This window comes from Oncorhynchus nerka, linkage group LG23, assembly GCF_034236695.1.
Source record: "Oncorhynchus nerka isolate Pitt River linkage group LG23, Oner_Uvic_2.0, whole genome shotgun sequence".
Taxonomy (NCBI): Eukaryota; Metazoa; Chordata; class Actinopteri; order Salmoniformes; family Salmonidae; genus Oncorhynchus; species Oncorhynchus nerka.
The window spans coordinates 37,750,353-37,768,286 of NC_088418.1; the positions used below are offsets into that span (position 1 = coordinate 37,750,353).

General features: G+C 42.8%; 1 protein-coding gene across 8 annotated transcripts in view; it reads right to left on the minus strand.

The window, feature by feature from the left end:
* The window catches only part of LOC115106796 (DISP complex protein LRCH3), an 86,884-nt gene that overhangs the window by 46,889 nt on the left and 22,061 nt on the right, over nucleotides 1-17,934 (minus strand). For all 8 annotated transcript variants that reach the window (XM_065008096.1, XM_065008099.1, XM_065008098.1 and 5 more), the window contains exons 2-9: nucleotides 12,266-12,410; nucleotides 8,718-8,844; nucleotides 8,412-8,517; nucleotides 7,121-7,257; nucleotides 6,821-6,930; nucleotides 5,465-5,558; nucleotides 1,688-1,808; nucleotides 478-632 (exon numbers count right to left, since the gene is read on the minus strand). In XM_065008096.1, coding sequence (XP_064864168.1) covers nucleotides 478-632; nucleotides 1,688-1,808; nucleotides 5,465-5,558; nucleotides 6,821-6,930; nucleotides 7,121-7,257; nucleotides 8,412-8,517; nucleotides 8,718-8,844; nucleotides 12,266-12,410 — 995 coding nt within the window. The remainder of the gene's footprint in view (nucleotides 1-477; nucleotides 633-1,687; nucleotides 1,809-5,464; nucleotides 5,559-6,820; nucleotides 6,931-7,120; nucleotides 7,258-8,411; nucleotides 8,518-8,717; nucleotides 8,845-12,265; nucleotides 12,411-17,934) is intronic.

Below are 17,934 nucleotides of genomic sequence, written 5' to 3' on the forward strand. Positions count from 1 at the left end.
CAGGAGTTGGCGGATGCTTTAGTCCAGGTCTGGGAGGAGATCCCTCAGGAGACCATCCACCACCTCATCAGGAGCATGCCCAGGCATTGTAGGGAGGTCAATAGAGGCACGTGGAGGCCACACACACTACTGAGCCTCATTTTGACTTGTTTTAAGGACATTACATCAAAGTTGGATCAGCCTGTAGTGTGGTTTTCCACATCAATTTTGAGTGTGACTCCAAATCCAGACCTCCATGGGTTGATATATTTGATTTCCATTGATAATTGTGTGATTTTGTTGTCAGCACATTCAATTATGTAAAGAAAAAAGTATTTAATAAGAATATTTCATTCATTCAGATCTAGGATGTGTTATTTTAATGTTCCCTTTATTTTTTTGAGCAGTGTATGTACGCATGACTAACTCCCTTTGGACAAGTGTCTGCTGAATGGCATTTATATCACACACACACACAAATACATGTAACACACTTACCTCTCTGGTGACACGGCGCTCAATGTAAGCCATGAACTGGGAACTGAGGCTGATTGTTTCTGCTACTTCTCCTCCTCCTCTCCTATACAACTGGGCCTCCTCCTCCTCTCCTGTACAACTGTCTATAAAGTCAATCTGCTCCAGCTCTGCCTCTACTACAGACAGACAGATGGATAGACAGACAAGACAGAAAGGCAGATTACACACAAGTTCAGAGTAAAAAGAAGCAAGATGTAGAATATACACTAAACAAAAATATAAATGAAACAATAAAGATTTGAGTGACAGTTCATCTGTCAATTGAAATAAATTATTTAGGCCCTGATTTGTGGATTTCACGACCGGGAATGCAGATATGCATCTGTTGGTCACAGATAGCTTACAAAAAAAAGGTAGGGGCGTGGACCAGAAAACCAGTCAGTATCTGGTGTGACCACCATTTGCCTCATGCAGCGTAACACATCTCCTTCACATAGAGTGGATCAGTCTGTTGATTGTGGCCTGTGGAATGTTGTCCCACTCCTATTCAGTTGCTGTGTGAAGTTACTGGATGTTGGCGGGAACTGGAACACGCTGTCATACACGTTGATCCAGAGCATAACATGTCTGGTGAGTATGCATTCCATGGAAGAACTGGGACATTTTCAGTTTCCAGGAATTGTGTACAGATCCTTGCAACATGTGGCCGTGCAATATCATGCTGAAACATGAGATGAATGGGCCTCAGGATTTCGTCATGGTACCTCTGTGCATTCAAATTGCCATCGATAAACTGTAATTGTGTTCGTTGTCCGTAGCTTAAGACTACCCATACCATAACCCCACCTCCACCATGGGGCACTCTGTTCACAACGTTGACATCAGCAAACAGCTCGCCCACAAGACACCATACACATATGCCACTCGTACAGTTGAAACCGGGATTCTAACTGCCTGTTCAGGGGCCGAATGACAGATTGTTACCTAATCAGCTCATGGATTCGATCTTGTAACCTTTCGGTTACTTGTCCAACGCTCTAACCACTAGGCTACCTGCCGCCTTTTACGCCGTGTCATATGCCAAACAGTCTGGCATGAGAAGGAGTCTCAGGGAGTGAAATGCTAACACAAACAGACTGGTACCCAGGCTAGAATACAAGTGAATAAAACTCTAAATACAGTACATGACATTACAGTTCACACACACAAACAGACATGCGTTGATTCTCACATGTGCCGTTGGTAACAGGATGGGAGCCAGACGTCCTGTGCTCCTCCCTCTCCCTCCGCTGTCTCTGTTCTTTGGTGATCTCTGCCACACGCAGTGGCAGGTCCGACAATTCATCCGTGGGCTGTAGGGATGAAAGAGAAAATAGTTAGGAGTGAAAGAAACACATGGAGAGATTAGCTTCTACATACGTGTGAAATATGGCACTAACTTGCAATCATAGAACCTGTGCGACTGCCCTTTATTGACATTAGGAATGTCCCCGACTAACAAAAATCATCTGTTCTTTCGACCAATCGATTGGTCAACATTTGTAAACGTGTGTATGTTTTCATACATAGACACACCCTATGTGTTTTAATAAAATAAACTATACAGTGGCTCTTCCTTTAAAAAGTCACACTGCAGCACAGCTTGCAGGATGCTGCGGTATGGTAGAGCACGTTACAGTGGACAATGTCATAGTATTATACTGTCAGCCATTGTTGCCGTTAATACCGTTAATGCTCATAGAAACCACCAGAGGGCATCTATGAGTCCTAGATAATCCTACAGAGGTCCTTGCAGGCCAGACGTTTTGATCGCTGTACCCTATCTGAAAGAGCATAACAAGTGAATTAATTTTGTTGACATGAAGCAACCATAGCCTCAGCTACTATAGCACAGAGAACTACATCTTAAAACATGCCATTCTGTTAGTTTTGAAAAAAATTGTCTTAGTATCATGTACATTTTTATGACCTTCCTAAACAAAATATGAACGGATTTCTTTGTGATTGTGTATATTAAACTGATTTATTAGACTGGCGGCTATTGGCAGGCTACTCGTTGAGTCCCAACTATTCTACTGCATACCGCACAGCAGACCTTCATGGAGCTTTGAGGATGAAATGCTCACTACGTTTTTGTCTTTTATGATATTTCTCTTAATAATGTAGGCCTACTGCTTGAGTGTAAAATACACATATTTGGGTTAATTCAGGGCCAGGCGGTTTCAAGATTTCAAGACAAATCTGTCGTTCTGCCCCTGAACAGGCAGTTAACCCACTGTTCCCAGGCCGTCATTGAAAATAAGAATGTGTTCTTAACTGACTTGCCTGGTTAAATAAAGGTTAAAAAATTAAAAATTAAAAAACAGAGCGAGCTGTTCCATAAGGTGTAGTTAACTGTTTTTATAGTGCTAGTGTGTGTCTTTTTACAGAGGGCGCTGTTCCTTAAGGTGTAGTTTTAACTGTTTTTAGAGTGCTAGTGTGCGTGTCTTTTTACACAGCGCGCTGTTCCATAAGGTGTAGTTTTAACTGTTTTTAGAGTGCGTCTTTTTACAGAGCGCGCTGTTCCATAAGGTGTAGTTTTAACTGTTTTTAGAGTGTTAGTGTGTGTGTCTTTTTACACAGCGCGCTGTTCCATTAGGTGTAGTTTTAACTGTTTTTAAATCTGATTCTACTGCTTGCATCAGTAACTTGATGTGGAATAGAGTTCCATGTAGTCATGGCTCTATGTAGTACTGGGTGCCTCCCATAGTCTGTTCTGGACTTGGGGACTGTGAAGAGACCTCTGGTGGCATGTCTTGTGGGGTATGCATGGGTGTCTGAGCTGTGTGCTAGTTGTTTAAAAACAGACAGCTCGGTACATTCAGCTTCAACACGGCTTACAAAAAACAAGTAGTGATGAAGTCAATCTCTTCCACTTTGAGCCAGGAGAGATTGACATGCATGTCATTGATGTTAGCTCCCCGTGTACATTTAAGGGTCCGCCATGTTGCTCTTTTCTAGACCAACTGTAATTTGCCGAAAGTATGTCCCTCTTTGTGGCACTTGACCATATGTCTGGGCCAGGTGTGACAAAGCTAGGGCCTATAGGACTTGTTTTGTTGATGCAATGTCAAGAAAACAACGCAGTGCTTTATTACGGACATACCTTTCCCCATCTTAGCTTCCGTTGCATCAATATGTTTTGACCATGACAGTTTACAATCCAGGGTTATTCCAAGCAGTTTAGTCACCTCAACTTGCTCAATTGCCACATTATCCAATTAGTTGAGGTTTCTGGTTTAGTGAATGGTTTGTCACAAATACAATACTTTTTGAAATATTTAGTACTAGCTTATTAATTGCCACCCATTCTAAAACTGAATGCAGCTCTTTAAGTGTGGCAGTGGTAGCTGATGTGTAAAATGTTGAGTCATCAGCATACATAGACACAGGCTTTACTCAGTGCAATCATTGTAAGGCCCTAGTTATGTTCTTGCTTTGACAAAGTCATTTCTTAAGATAATTATTGATTTAATGTGATTATTTATTCATTTACATCTGTCTCTTATATTAAAGCGGAACTGACAGCGTTTTAACTACATTGCAGAAATAAAAACAGACAATCACAATATCTGTCAAAAATATAAAATCCCCAGTTTATGCTACAAAACCAACTTAAGGTTTTAAAAATAACATATTTGACTCAACGTTCCATGACGTACACTAAGGCATTATTGTCAGAATAGATGGATGCAGTTCAATGCATGAATAATATAATTCAACAATACATTTCATGGTAGTCCAAATAATATTTCTATCAGGTTGTAATTCACAGCTGGCCTGGTACATTGTTTACTGCCTCCATTCTGGATGCACTATTTCAGTTTCAATGACTCAATATTCTGACAAAAACGCGCACATGTGACTAAGGATGGGAATGTCAATACAATCACCATAGCAATGATCACAAGTCAATCATAACGTGACTAATAGGCTAGCATATCTATTTACATAACAAGCTAAAAACACAGAGCCTAACGTTAGATGCACTACATACAATAGTAAGTATTTGGTCAATAACAAAAGTTTCTCAATACTTTGTTATATACCCTTTGTTGGCAATGACAGAGGTCAAACGTTTTCTGTAAGTCTTCACAAGGTTTTCACACACTGTTGCTGGTATGTTGGCCCATTCCTCCATGCAGATCTCCTCTAGAGCAGTGATGTTTTGGTGCTGTTGCTGGGCAACACAGACTTTCAACTCCCTCCAAAGATTTTCTATGGGGTTGAGATCTGAAGACTGGCTAGGCCACTCCAGGACCTTGAAATGCTTCTTACGAAGCCACTCCTTCGTTGCCCGGGCGGTGTGTTTGGGATCATTGTCATGCTGAAAGACCCAGCCACGTTTCATCTTCAATGCCCTTGCTGATGGAAGGAGGTTTTCACTCAAAATCTCACGATACATGGCCCCATTCATTCTTTCCTTTACACGGATCAGTCGTCCTGGTCCCTTTGCAGAAAAACAGCCCCAAAGCATGATGTTTCCACCCCCATGCTTCACAGTAGGTATGGTGTTCTTTGGATGCAACTCAGCATTCTTTGTCCTCCAAACACGACGAGTTGATTTTTTACCACAAAGTTATATTTTGGTTTCATCTGACCATATGACATTCTCCCAATCTTCTTCTGGATCATCCAAATGCTCTCTAGCAAACTTCAGACGGGCCTGGACATGTACTGGCTTAAGCAGGGGGACACGTCTGGCACTGCAGGATTTGAGTCCCTGGCGGCGTAGTGTGTTACTGATGGTAGGCTTTGTTACTTTGGTCCCAGCTCTCTGCAGGTCATTCACTAGGTCCCTTACTCACCGTTCTTGTGATCATTTTGAGCATCTTACCTCAGTGACTGACCATCTTGTGTGTGTGTGTGTGTGTGTGTGTGTGTGTGTGTGTGTGTGTGTGTGTGTGTGTGTGTGTGTGTGTGTGTGTGTGTGTGTGTGTGTGTGTGTGTGTGTGTGTGCGCGTCTCACCTCGTTGCCTGACCATCTCTTGTCTCCACTGTCCACGCTGTTGAAGCCAGAGTCCAACGCTCCGTACGGCCGGCCAGGGTACAGCTCCTCCACACTAAGAGTACAGAAGATAAGACCAACTTTAAGACAAGACCTGGGTCAAAACACAATGTCAAATGCATTCAACAATTGAGTTGTGCTTGGTTTGATTATTTAAGCCCTGCATAAAACACATCAATAAACAATTACACTATACATATCTACAGTATACACATATCAATTACATAATACGAAAAGCAAACACACCAAAACACAAGCGTATGAAAACAAAGCAATTTAGTGAGTTGAAGAACAACGGAAGTGTCACAAGTGTAAACGCCAAGCTAAATGAAGGAAGAACTTGACCCAGGTACGGAGTGTGTCTAGGAGGAGTGGACATGTCTCTCTGTAATAGTATGTGGGCGGGGCCTGCATCTATATGTGAGGAAGGGTGTGTGTCTAGGAGGAGTGGATATGTCTCTCTGTAATAGTATGGGGACGGGGCCTGCATCTATATGTGAGGAAGGGTGTGTGTCTAGGAGGAGTGGATATGTCTCTCTGGAATAGTATGGGGACAGGGCCTGCATCTATATGTGAGGAAGGGTGTGTGTCTAGGAGTGGATATGTCTCTCTGTAATAGTATGGGAATAGTATCATGTGACTGTGGAAGAGGAAAGGTATGTAAAACTGTATGATAGTAGCAATGCAGGTCTGGATGAATAGAAACCTGTGAGTTGCGTGGTAAGCCTACCTGTAGAAAACCGTAGTGAAATGCTTTGCAAAAGAAAATTATATCCAAGGAAATTGAGAGTTTGTCATTAGGGCCATCCCTGTTATGCCCTGCTTGGTTTCTAGTAAATACACCACTGGGATCCAATGAGGATGTTTTGTACATCTGGGTGTGAGCAAGGTTATGGTACATCCCCTTCTCAAGTCAATGGATTAACTCCCTTTATCAGTTGCTCTCCTTCCGTAAACTCCACCCAACCACTCCTTCTTTCTACCTCTAGTTCTTACCACTCCCTCACTTCCTCTGTATCTCAAAACTCTGGACCGTGTCCAGTAGAGTACCTTTGAACATTTACAGAGGGCTCAGAGAGCAAGAGACATTGTAGAGCAGAACAGATCAATATATATAGAGCAGAACAGACCCATATATATATATATATCTATATATATATAAAACCGATGCAAGCAGCGAGGCTGACAGAAAAAGACAGGAGCAGGGAGATGCAGAGGAGAGAGTGCCCCCTCTTTCTGCCTCCCTCCTGCTGCACCTCTGCACACAGCTGCTTCCAGGGCATTATTAATGGCAGTGGCAGCGTGTGTATGTCTCACCAGGATCCGAAGGCAAGGGGTCTCCTGTCGTAGTCTGGGAGCTCAGGTGTAGTCTTGCTGGCCTCATTGTTCAGATACTTAAATATATGGATCATCCCCTTTATACAAATCTGGGAATGACAGGGAAAGAAACACATTGTAGACAATAGAAGGAACAATAGAACTAACTAAGATATATTAACACATGTGGTGCAGGTCATAATTCTATAATCAGGCTGAGAGTTTAAGTGTTTACTAGTCACTGACGAGGAGCAAAAGGTGTATTTGTATCGTGGTGAATGGATAGTTAGTGTGTGTTACCTGTGCGGGTGGGTTCTGTAGGGGGTTGTTGTCCAGCACGATGCTCTGTAGGTGACGCAGGTTGCGGTAACACACAGGGATGGATGTCACCTTGTTACAAGAAAAGTCCAGACGCACCAATGGCAACGCAGCCAGCTCTGTATGGACATAAAACACAGCTTAACGATAAAGCTGATGTTATCGCCCAGCAAAAATCTGATTAGTAAAATAAAACATCCGTCTGTTTAAGCAAGAGATGGTTTTTTTGCACAGCCAACTTCTGTCTATAATGCCTGAACAGTTTGTGCTACACACTAATATGACCCATCTAATGAAAGGTGTTTTCCTCTAGGATGCCCACAACTCGTCTGAAGGGAGCCAGGTACCAGTTTGTGCTACACACTAATATGATGTAGTTAAGCGGCAAAAAAAGGATTCTTAAGGATTAAACAGTGTGTGTGTTGACCAGAGTGGACGCGACGTCAGGCCAGGTGGTTGAGTGTGTGTTGACCAGAGTGGACGCGACGTCAGGCCAGGTGGTTGAGTGTGTGTTGACGACTGGACGCAGGCGGTTGAGTGTGTGTTGACCAGACTGGACGCGACGTCAGGCCAGGTGGTTGAGTGTGTGTTGACCAGACTGGACGCGACGACAGGCCAGGTGGTTGAGTGTGTGTTGACCAGAGTGGACACGACGTCAGGCCAGGTGGTTGAGTGTGTGTTGACCAGAGTGGACACGACGTCAGGCCAGGTGGTTGAGTGTGTGTTGACCAGAGTGGACACGACGTCAGGCCAGGTGGTTGAGTGTGTGTTGACCAGAGTGGACACGACGTCAGGCCAGGTGGTTGAGTGTGTGTTGACCAGAGTGGACACGACGTCAGGCCAGGTGGTTGAGTGTGTGACCAGAGTTGACCAGAGTGGACACGTGGACGTCAGGCCAGGTGGATGAGTATGTGGTTGAGTGTGTGTTGACCAGAGTGGATTTTTTTTGCTGACCAGAGTTACCTTTATTTTACCTTTTTTTTTACCTTTATTTTACCGGGCAAGTCAGTTAAGAACAAATTCTTGTTTTCAATGACAGACTAGGAACAGTGGGTTAACTGCCTTGTTCAGGGGCAGAATGACAGATTTTCACCTTGTCAGCTGAGGGATTTGATCTTGCAAATTTTCGGTTACTAGTCCAACGGTCTAACCACAAGGCTACCTGCCGCCCGTGTGTGTATGTGTGTGTGTGTGTGTGTGTGTGTGTGTGTAAGTCGCTCTGGATAAGAGCGTCTGCTAAATGACTTAAATGTAAATGTAAATGTGTGTTGACCTGGGGGCAAGCGGGCCAGGTGGTTGCGGCGGATGTTGAGGTCTCGCAGCGAGTCCAGTCGACCAACCTGAGGAGGGAGTGTCTGGATATCATTACAACTCACGTCCTGGAGAGAGGGATGAAGAGAGAAAAGGAGAGGAAAAGGATGGCCTGGTTAAATGGTAATCAAACCACAACCCAAATTCTACCAATCAGGGAAAAAACGGGCAATTCAACATGGTGGTTTTGACATTGGAAAACATCACACGGCCAGATACCCACAGCCAATTAAGCCGTGTGTGTGTGTGTGTGTGTGTCTGTACTGACCAGTTCTGTGAGCTGTCGTAGTTGGCCCAGCTCTTCGGGAAGGGAGACCAGCTTGTTGTTACAAGCGATCAGGACCTTCAACGGCAGACTGCACACCGGGCTGGGCAGGGTCGACAACTGGTTCCGACTGGAATCCGGATTAAAGAGAAAGAAAGACAGGAGAGAAAATTGAAGTGGTGTTTTTTACTAAAGCCTTGGTAAATTCATTCCTCTATTCAAATTCAAATAATTGTGATGGTGGATGTTTTTATGTGTCCTGGCAAGACGGTGAATGTCACTGAATATCATCAAAACAAAAGGAAGTCACTCTGTTCAACAATGTTCTGTTGCCACTGTCTGGGAAACAGGTTACTGTTACAGACCAAGAAGCCTCTCGTCTCAATCCTGTTCATCTGATATGCTGTGGCTTTTCTCTATGCCCAAACCAGATCAGCGCTTTCATTTGATGAATGAACATGGGTGTCTTCCCAAATGGCACCCTATTCCCTATTTAGTGCACTACTTTTGACCAGGGCCGATAGGGGTCAAATATAGTGTATGATATAAGGAATAGGATGCCTTTGGGATGTTGAGCATCTGTTTTAGGCATCACACATTTTTACATGGGTAAACGTAGCATGCATGCATGGGCCGTCTTTCTATGGTTTGACTTCAAGTGGCATGTCAAATTTGTAAATAGATATGTACATCTGTATTTACTCTACTGTGTGCGTGTATCACCATATGCTCAAGTATGTGACGGCCTGTGTGTGTGTGTGTGTGTGTGTGTGTGTCAGAGGTAGAAAAAAGTACTCAAAAGTACTCACATACTTGAGTAAAAGTAAAAGCTATACAACATCAAATTCCTTATATTAAGCAAACCAGACAGCACAAATTTTTTATTTCACATTTTAAAATCACCCATGTCTCTACTCAATTCTAATTTGTCTATTTCGTTGTGCATTGATTGTTGGGGAAAAACTGGCCTACTGTAGGCTACACTACTTTCTTCAACGTCAACATTCCTTCAGAATACTTAGCTTGCTAGCAAGGCCATCAGACTGTTAAACAGCCATCACGAGCACAGAGAGGCTGCTGCCTACATGCAGACTTGAAATCACTGGCCACTTTAATCATGTTTACATATCTTGAATTACTCACCTCATATGTATATACTGTATTGTATACTACCTATTGCATCTTAGCCTATCCTTCTCTGAAATTGCTCATCCATATATTTATACATTATTATTCCATTCCTTTACTTAGATGTGTGTGTACTAGGTTTTTGTTGTGAAACTGTTAGATATTTCTTCTTAGATATTACTGCATTGTCGGAACTAGAAGCACAAGCATTTCGCTACACTCGCATTAACATCTGCTAACCATGTGTACGTGACCAATAACATCCGATATGATTTTGAAGAGAATATGTCACTGAAAAAGTATCAAAAAAGGTGGATAATAAAAATGGAAGTTTCAGGGAAGAATGAACAGAAAAAGCATTAATCTTATCATCTTTCTCCAATGCCAAGCCAGCGTGTCTAATTTGCAATTAAAATGTTGCTGTATGCAAAGAATTCAATCTCAGACGTTAGAATGAATCTAAGCATGGTCCTTTCAAAGTGGTCTTCCCGCTCTAGACAGAGGCTCGACGCGGAAGCATTGAAGTGTTAACTCCACGCTACAAACAAGGCAGCAGAATCCTCCTTCGTGGCCTGACCCAACAACTGGAGGTCACAAGTGCCTTCCTAAAAGCGTCCTGGGTTCTAACCAAACACAACATGCCCTTCACAGACGCGGAGGTATTTAAACAGTGCATAGCGACAGTTTGAGGAAATGGCTAACCACACGTCTATGGACAGCATAATTGCGCCTGTCAAACAGATGGCCGTCGGTGTCAACTGCCGGCCTCCGCGTCCATGCACAGGCGGATGATGTGTACAGGATTGTTTTGGAGGGGCTGTCAGGCTGAGCATTTTTCCCTGGCTATTGATGAGAGTACTGACAACACCAATTTAGCACAGTTGTGTGTGTGTGTGTGTGTGTATGTGTGTCTGTTAACACAGCATAGCCTGTCAATGAATGTGAATGGCTTGCAATGTCTCAACTATCAGAGTGTGCGCTGTGAGCGACTAAACCGGGAGCTAAAAGATCTGATGGATAAAGTCATGCGTATAATCAACTTTGTCAGGGAGACATCAGGCACCCAAACATAGTATTTTCCGTAAGTTTGTGACAGAATCATAGGACACCCACAATCCCCTGCTTCACAATGACGTGCACTGGCTGAGCAAAGGAAAAGCGCTGGAGCGGTTCTGTGAGCTGCATGACCAGGTCGTGGTTTTCTTCAGAAAAAGCTCAATGAGAGGAGCAGTTGACCACCTCCGTATTCTGCATGTTTGGCAATTCAAACTGCGCATATTGAACATCGAAACAAATCAGCGATGCGCTCCGGAGTGCCAAGTCCGTGTGTGCATTTTGGGTGTCATGCTCAGATGAATACAGCACAATAATATGACAAGGTACAAATCTGTCATTCTTCCCCTGAACAGGCAGTTAACCCACTGTTCCTAGGCCGTCATTGAAAATAAGAATTTGTTCTTAACTGACTTGCCTAGTTAAATAAAGGTACAATTAAAAAATAAAGTAACTTGCATTTTATGTGCTAACAATGTTTGGATCGACTTACACCTGCGAGTCCTCCTTTCCCTCGATGACCGCAATAAAGACTCATGACAGGAACCGGCTTTCACATAAGTCAATCAAGGCCTACTTGCGTATTAAAATGACATCCATCTCACCCGACATCCACAAGATGGTGTCGTAAATTCAGTGGCCTATATGACGGTAGGCAGTAAATACTAACATTGTTGTGATTGCTTATACAGGGCTATTAAGGTCTCAATTATTTTCTGTTCTGTCTTTACAGGAGCAGGCTATCCCCACATTCAGACAACACCTTTTATTCTTTAAATTATTGTAGGATGCTACATTTTTGGCCAGTTGCTATTATAAGTAGGCCACCTAATATATATATTTTTAAACACTTCTATTAGGCCATTTTATTTTCTTGTGAACGTTTCTGTTAAGCCTCATAACGGTCTGCGGTAGGCTAAGTTATTTTATATAGGCCAAGAATCTGAGAAAAGAGACGCCAATTAAGCCCTCTTGTTGTTTGTCAAGTCGAATGAAGATTATTGTTGAAATGAATTGCCTGACTGGTCTCCATCTGTTGCTGTGCAACACTTGCACAACAAGCTAGCTATATGTTCAGCACCAGGCGCTGTTCACCCATTGATTGCAGCTTTACGTTTCAGCACAAAATTGTATGCTGCCTGCTTTATTACTTGACTTTCTGCATTCTCTTTTCTCATGAATGAATGTAAACGTAACTTTTGCATTATTTAGGGATACTCTGCTCCACACTATACGATCTTATTTTGTCATGAACTGAAATTAGGCGAACTGTTCCAAGTTTTAGCAACCAGGAAATCGCGGAGCAATTTCTACATCGTGCAACTAAGTAGTTTACACCACTGGTGTGTGTGTGTGTGCACGCCCATTACCTTATGTTCAGGTAGGTGAGGGCCTGGAGATTGAGAAGACTCTCAGGCAGCGAGCGCAGGCAGTTCTGGTAGAGCTGCAGGTGTTCCAAAGAGACAAACATACACACCTCCACGGGCAGCTCTGGCAGACGGTTACGGGACAGGTCTAAACAAGGAGAGAGAGACGTAGATGTCATGCCACTGTTTATTTCATTCATTTATTTCACCCTTTATTTAATCACGTGAGTTGTTTTGTGTTCAAACTTTTAGGTGTCCTCACGTTGGGGCAGTTTGACAGACATTTTCTATTGCGACCCTTATTTTACCAAGTTGGTTGAGACATTCTAAATTTACTGCCATCTTGGGGGCTGGCAAGGATGGCTTCTGGCCAGGATGGCAAGAAAGGCTGTGTTGGGGATGTGGCCAGGGTTGTATTCACTAGGTACCAAATGGAAGAAAGCGTACTAATGAATAAAACCCAGGACATCAGGGCCCAACCCCTACGACATGTGCCAAGGGATATGTAAGAACATTGGTTGTATTCTCAACTGAAGGATGGCACCATTTACAGGGCAGTATTCCCAGTGACTGTCTTGAGGAAACCCTAAACAGCACCTACATTATTACCATGTGTTCTGTAGGCCTAAATGGTCCCTAATTAAGTGTTTTTCCCTCAACAACCTACACACAAAAATATATTTAGATAAAAACAATTATAATAATATCACATTTATGTAAGTATTCAGACCCTTTACTCAGTACTTTGTTGAAGCACCCTTGGCAGCGATTACAGCATCGAGTCTTTTTGGATATGACACTACAAGCCTGGCACACCTGTATTTGGGGAGTTTCTCCCATTGTTCTCTGCAGATCCTCTTAAGCTCTGTCAGGTTCGACGGGGAACATCGCTGCACAGATATTTTCAGGTCTCTCCAGAGATGTTGGATTGGGTTCAAATCAGGGCTCTGGCTGGGCCCCTCAAGGACATTCAGAGACGTGTCCTGAAACCACTCCTGCGCTGTCTTGGTTGTGTGCTTAGGGTTGTTGTCCTGTTGAAAGGTGAACCTTTCTCCCAGTCTGAGGTCCTGAGCACTCTGGAGCAGGGTTTCATCAAGGATCTCTGTACTTTGCTCTGTTCATCTTTCCCTGACTCGTCTCCCAGTCCCTGCCAGTGAAAAACATCCCCACAGCATGATGCCACCACCACAATGTTTCACCGTAGAGATGGTGCCAGGTTTCCTCCAGACGTGACGCTTGGTATTCAGACTAAAGAGTTCAATCTTGGTTTCATCAGAGCAGAGAATCTTGTTTCTCATGGCCAGAGTCCTTTGGGGGCTGTCACTCAAAGCGGGCTGTCATGTGCCTTTTACTGAGGAGTGGCTTCCGTCTGTCCACTCTACCATAAAGGCCTGATTGGTTGAGTGCTGCAGAGATGGTTGTCCTTCTGGAAGGTCCTCCCATCTCCACAGAGGAACTCAGGAGCTCTGTCAGTGACCATCAGGCTCTTGGTAACCTCCCTGACCAAGGCCCTTCACCGATTGCTCAGTTTGGCGAGGCGGTGAGCTCTAGGAAGAGTCTTGGTGGTTCCAAACTTCCATTTAAGAACAATAGAGGCCACTGTGTTCTTGGGGACCTTCAATGCGGCAGACATTATTTGGTACCCTTCTCTAGATCTGTGCCTCGACACAATCCTGTCTCGGAGCTCTATGGACAATTCCCTCAACCTCATGGTTTGGTTTTTGCTCTGACCTGTACTGTCAACTGTGGGACTTATATAGACTATAAGTCGGACGATTAATTGGAATGGCCGATTAATTAGGGCCAATTTCAAGTTTTCATAACAAATCGGCGATTACATTGCATTCAACGAGACTGTGCGGCAGGCTGACTACCTGTTATGCGAGTGTAGCAAGGAGCTAAGGTAAGTTGCTGGCTAGCATTAAACTTATCTTTAAAAAAAACAATCAATCTTCACATATTCACTAGTTAACTACACATGGTTGATGATATTACTAGGTTAACTAGCTTGTCCTGCGTTGCATATAATTAATGCGGTACCTGTTAATTTATCATCAAATCACAGCCGACCTCACCAAACGGGGGATGATATAACAAAAGCGCATTCACAATCGTTGCACGAATGTACCTAACTATCAACATCAATGCCTTTCTTAAAATCAACACACAGAAGTGTATTTGAAACTTTCAAAGTTCTTGAAATGCTCCACATTGATTGACCTTAAAGTAATGATGGACTGTCGTTTCTCTTTGCTTATTTGAGTTATACGGCTATCTTCCGTATACCACCCCTACCTTGTCACAACACAACTGATAGGCTCAAATGCATTAAAAGGAGGGGGTGGGGGGGTCTTCCTGGGGCATACATACATGTTTTTTTTTTTTTTTGCAGTGGCAGCTTCGATGTCACCGCCGGTAAATGCATATAGGGGAAACACACGGTTATTGTGACCACTTCACCATATTATCATGCAGTTTATACATAAACGGTTCCAAGAATTGGCTTGCATCTAGTCACTAGCTTAGCCAACAGAGTGGAACTGTAGGGGGTAGGCCAGCTATTGTTTTGGGGATTGAGGGTGGGAAATAGGGAATGGGGATTTTGCTATCCCATTCCCAAGCGTATGCCTTTATTTTCTCCACTGCTAATTGTGAAGTAATGCTGTGATAAGATCTCCAGCATTCACCTCTAGTTCTCATCGACAGCAGTAGTCATTACACAGTTCTTTTAATAAACCACTCATTCTGACAATGTGTTTTATTTGGTGTGTCCTGGTCACACAAATACTTTGCTGTGTGACCAGGACTTTCATTTTAGGAGCATATTGCGCCTAGGAAAGAAATCTCCCAGATAATAATTGTTGTAATGATAAGGCTTCACTGTACTGTTGTGTCCCAGTGCACAAGAGAAAAAGTGAGTGCAGATTCCTTAGCGTCATTACTACATATGACTGCTTTTAATAATCAAATGTATTTACAGGGTTACACATTAGTTTCCAGGGCACAACATGTGCTTCAGAAGTATCTAGAATTCAGATAGGCCAAATATAGGCTGTGTCACAAACCCCCAAAAAGTATGGTGCTCCTAAATTTCATGTGGTGGTCCTAACTGTGTGTGTCAGACATTCCTGCCTAATAATAACATAACTAAAAATAAATGCAAACGCTAATACAAAAACAGTCTGATGTCACCCAGCCTGCAAATATAAGGAACTCCTTTGAAGCTATTGGTGCTGTAGGCTGAAGCATATAGCATGCTAGCCGCTAAAAACCATGAGGTCTAAATCAGTCATGTGCATCTTGTTTTCTGGTTGTAGGCCTAAACGTTGTTTTGGGTAGGTCATCTGACTTTGCTAAGTGCGTACAGTCATGCGTGTCATCGGTTTTCTGTATAACATCTCTCGTGTCTCAATGGAGCATTCAATGAATCATCATTCAAAAACGTAGTTTTGGGCCTCATTGTGCTTTGTTATTGTACAACTTTGTGGTCGACTTCTTAACTGTAGGATATATCTGACTCCAGTCAAGTCCTGGGATGCTGGCCTTCTAGGTAGAGTTCCTCCGTCCATTGTCTGTGTTCATTTGCCCATCTTAATCTTTTATTTTTATTGGCCAGTCTGAGATATGGCTTTTTCTTTGCAACTCTGCCTAGAAGGCCAGCATCCCGGAGTCGCCTCTTCACTGTTGATGTTGAGACTGGTGTTTTGTGGGTACTATTTATTGAAGCTGCCAGTTGAGGACTTGCGAGGAGTCTGTTTCTCAAACTAGACACTAATGTACTTGTCCTTTTGCTCAGTTGTGCACCGGGGCCTCCCACTCTTTTCTATTCTAGTTAGAGCCAGTTTGCGCTGTTCTCTGAAGGGAGTAGTACACCGCGTTGTACGAGATCTTCAGTTTCTTGGCAATTTCTCGCATGGAATAGCCTTCCTTTCTCAGAACAAGAATAGACTGATGAGTTTCAGAAGAAAGTGCTTTGTTTCTGGCCATTTTGAGCCTGTAATCAAACCCACAAATGCTGATGCTCCAGATACTCAACTAGTCTAAAGAAGGCCAGTTTTATTGCTTCTTTAATCAGAACAACAGTTTTCAGCTGTGCTAACATAATTGCAAAAGGGTTTTCTAATGATCAATTAGCCTTTTAAAATTATAAACTTGGATTAGCTAACACAACGTGCCATTGGAACACAGGAGTGATGGTTGCTGATAATGGGCCTCTGTACGCCTATGTAGATATTCCATTTTTTTTTTTAAACAGCATTTTCCAGCTATAATAGTTATTTACAACATCTGCACTGTATTTCTGATCAATTTGAAAAAAAAAAAGTGCTTTCCTTTCAAAAACAAGGACATTTCTAAGTGACCCCAAACTTTTGAACGGTAGTATATAGATATACACATACACACAGTACATTCAGAAAGTATTCAGGTCCCTTGAGTTTATCCACATTTTGTTACCTTATAGCCTTATTCTAAAAGTGGATAAAAATAACAAATCATTCTCAATCTACACACAATACCCCATAATGACGAAACAAAAGCAGGCTAGAAATGTTTGCAAATGTAAAAAATAAAATAAAAACGTATGTAAATGTGATATTTCCAGGTTAAGTCCCTTTACTCAGTGCTTTGTTGAAGCACTTTTGGCAGCGACTAAAGCCTCAAGATTGATGAGGAAAAAATTTAATTTAATCAATTTTAGATTAAGGCTGTAACGTAACAAAATGTGGAAAAAGTCAAGGGGTCTGAATACTTTCCAAATGCACTGTATTGATGAAGCCGGTGGCTGAGGTGGAATACTCCTCAATGCCATTGGATGAATCCCAGAACATATTCCATTCTGTGCTCGCAAAACAGTCATGTAGCATGGCATCCGCATCATCAGACCACTTCCATATTGAGCAAGTCACTGGTATTTCCTGCTTCAGTTTTTGCTTGTAAGCAAGAACCAGGAGAACGGAATTATGGCCAGATTTGCCAAATGGAGGGCAAGGGAGAGCTTTGTATGAGTGCGTCTCTCTCTGTGTATGGAGTAAGGGTGGTCTAGATTTTTTTTACCTCTGGTTGCATGTGACATGCTGGAAGAAATGAGATGAAACAGATTTAAGTTTGAACGTACTAAAAAGTCCCCAGCAACTAGGAGTGACGCTTCTGGATGAGCATTGTCTTTGTTTGCCTTATTCAGCTTGTTGAGTTTCGGTCTTACTGCCAGCATCGATTTGGGAAGGTAAATAGACAGCTACGAATAATATAAATAAAAAGTCTATTGGTAGATAGAGTACCTCATGATCAGCTGAAGACCACACTAACTCAGGCGAGCAATACCACCCTGATCTCCGCCCCCTGTATTAAGGTATTTTTCTTTACTAGAATGACAGGGATTTGGGCCTGGGCTTGGGCTTGGGGAAGCAGTATATCCTTCGTGTCGGACTCATAAAAACAAATCTGTCCAGTTCGAGGTGAATAGTCGCTGTACTGATTTCCAGAAGCTCTCTTTGGTCATAAGCTACGTTAGCAGCAACATTATGTACAAAACCAAATCAAATTGTATAGTCACATGCACCGAATACAACAGGTACAGTGAAACCTTACAGTGAAATGCTTACTTACAAGCCCCTAACCAACAATGCAGTTTAAAATAAAAAGATGGATAAGAATAAGAAATAAAAGTAACA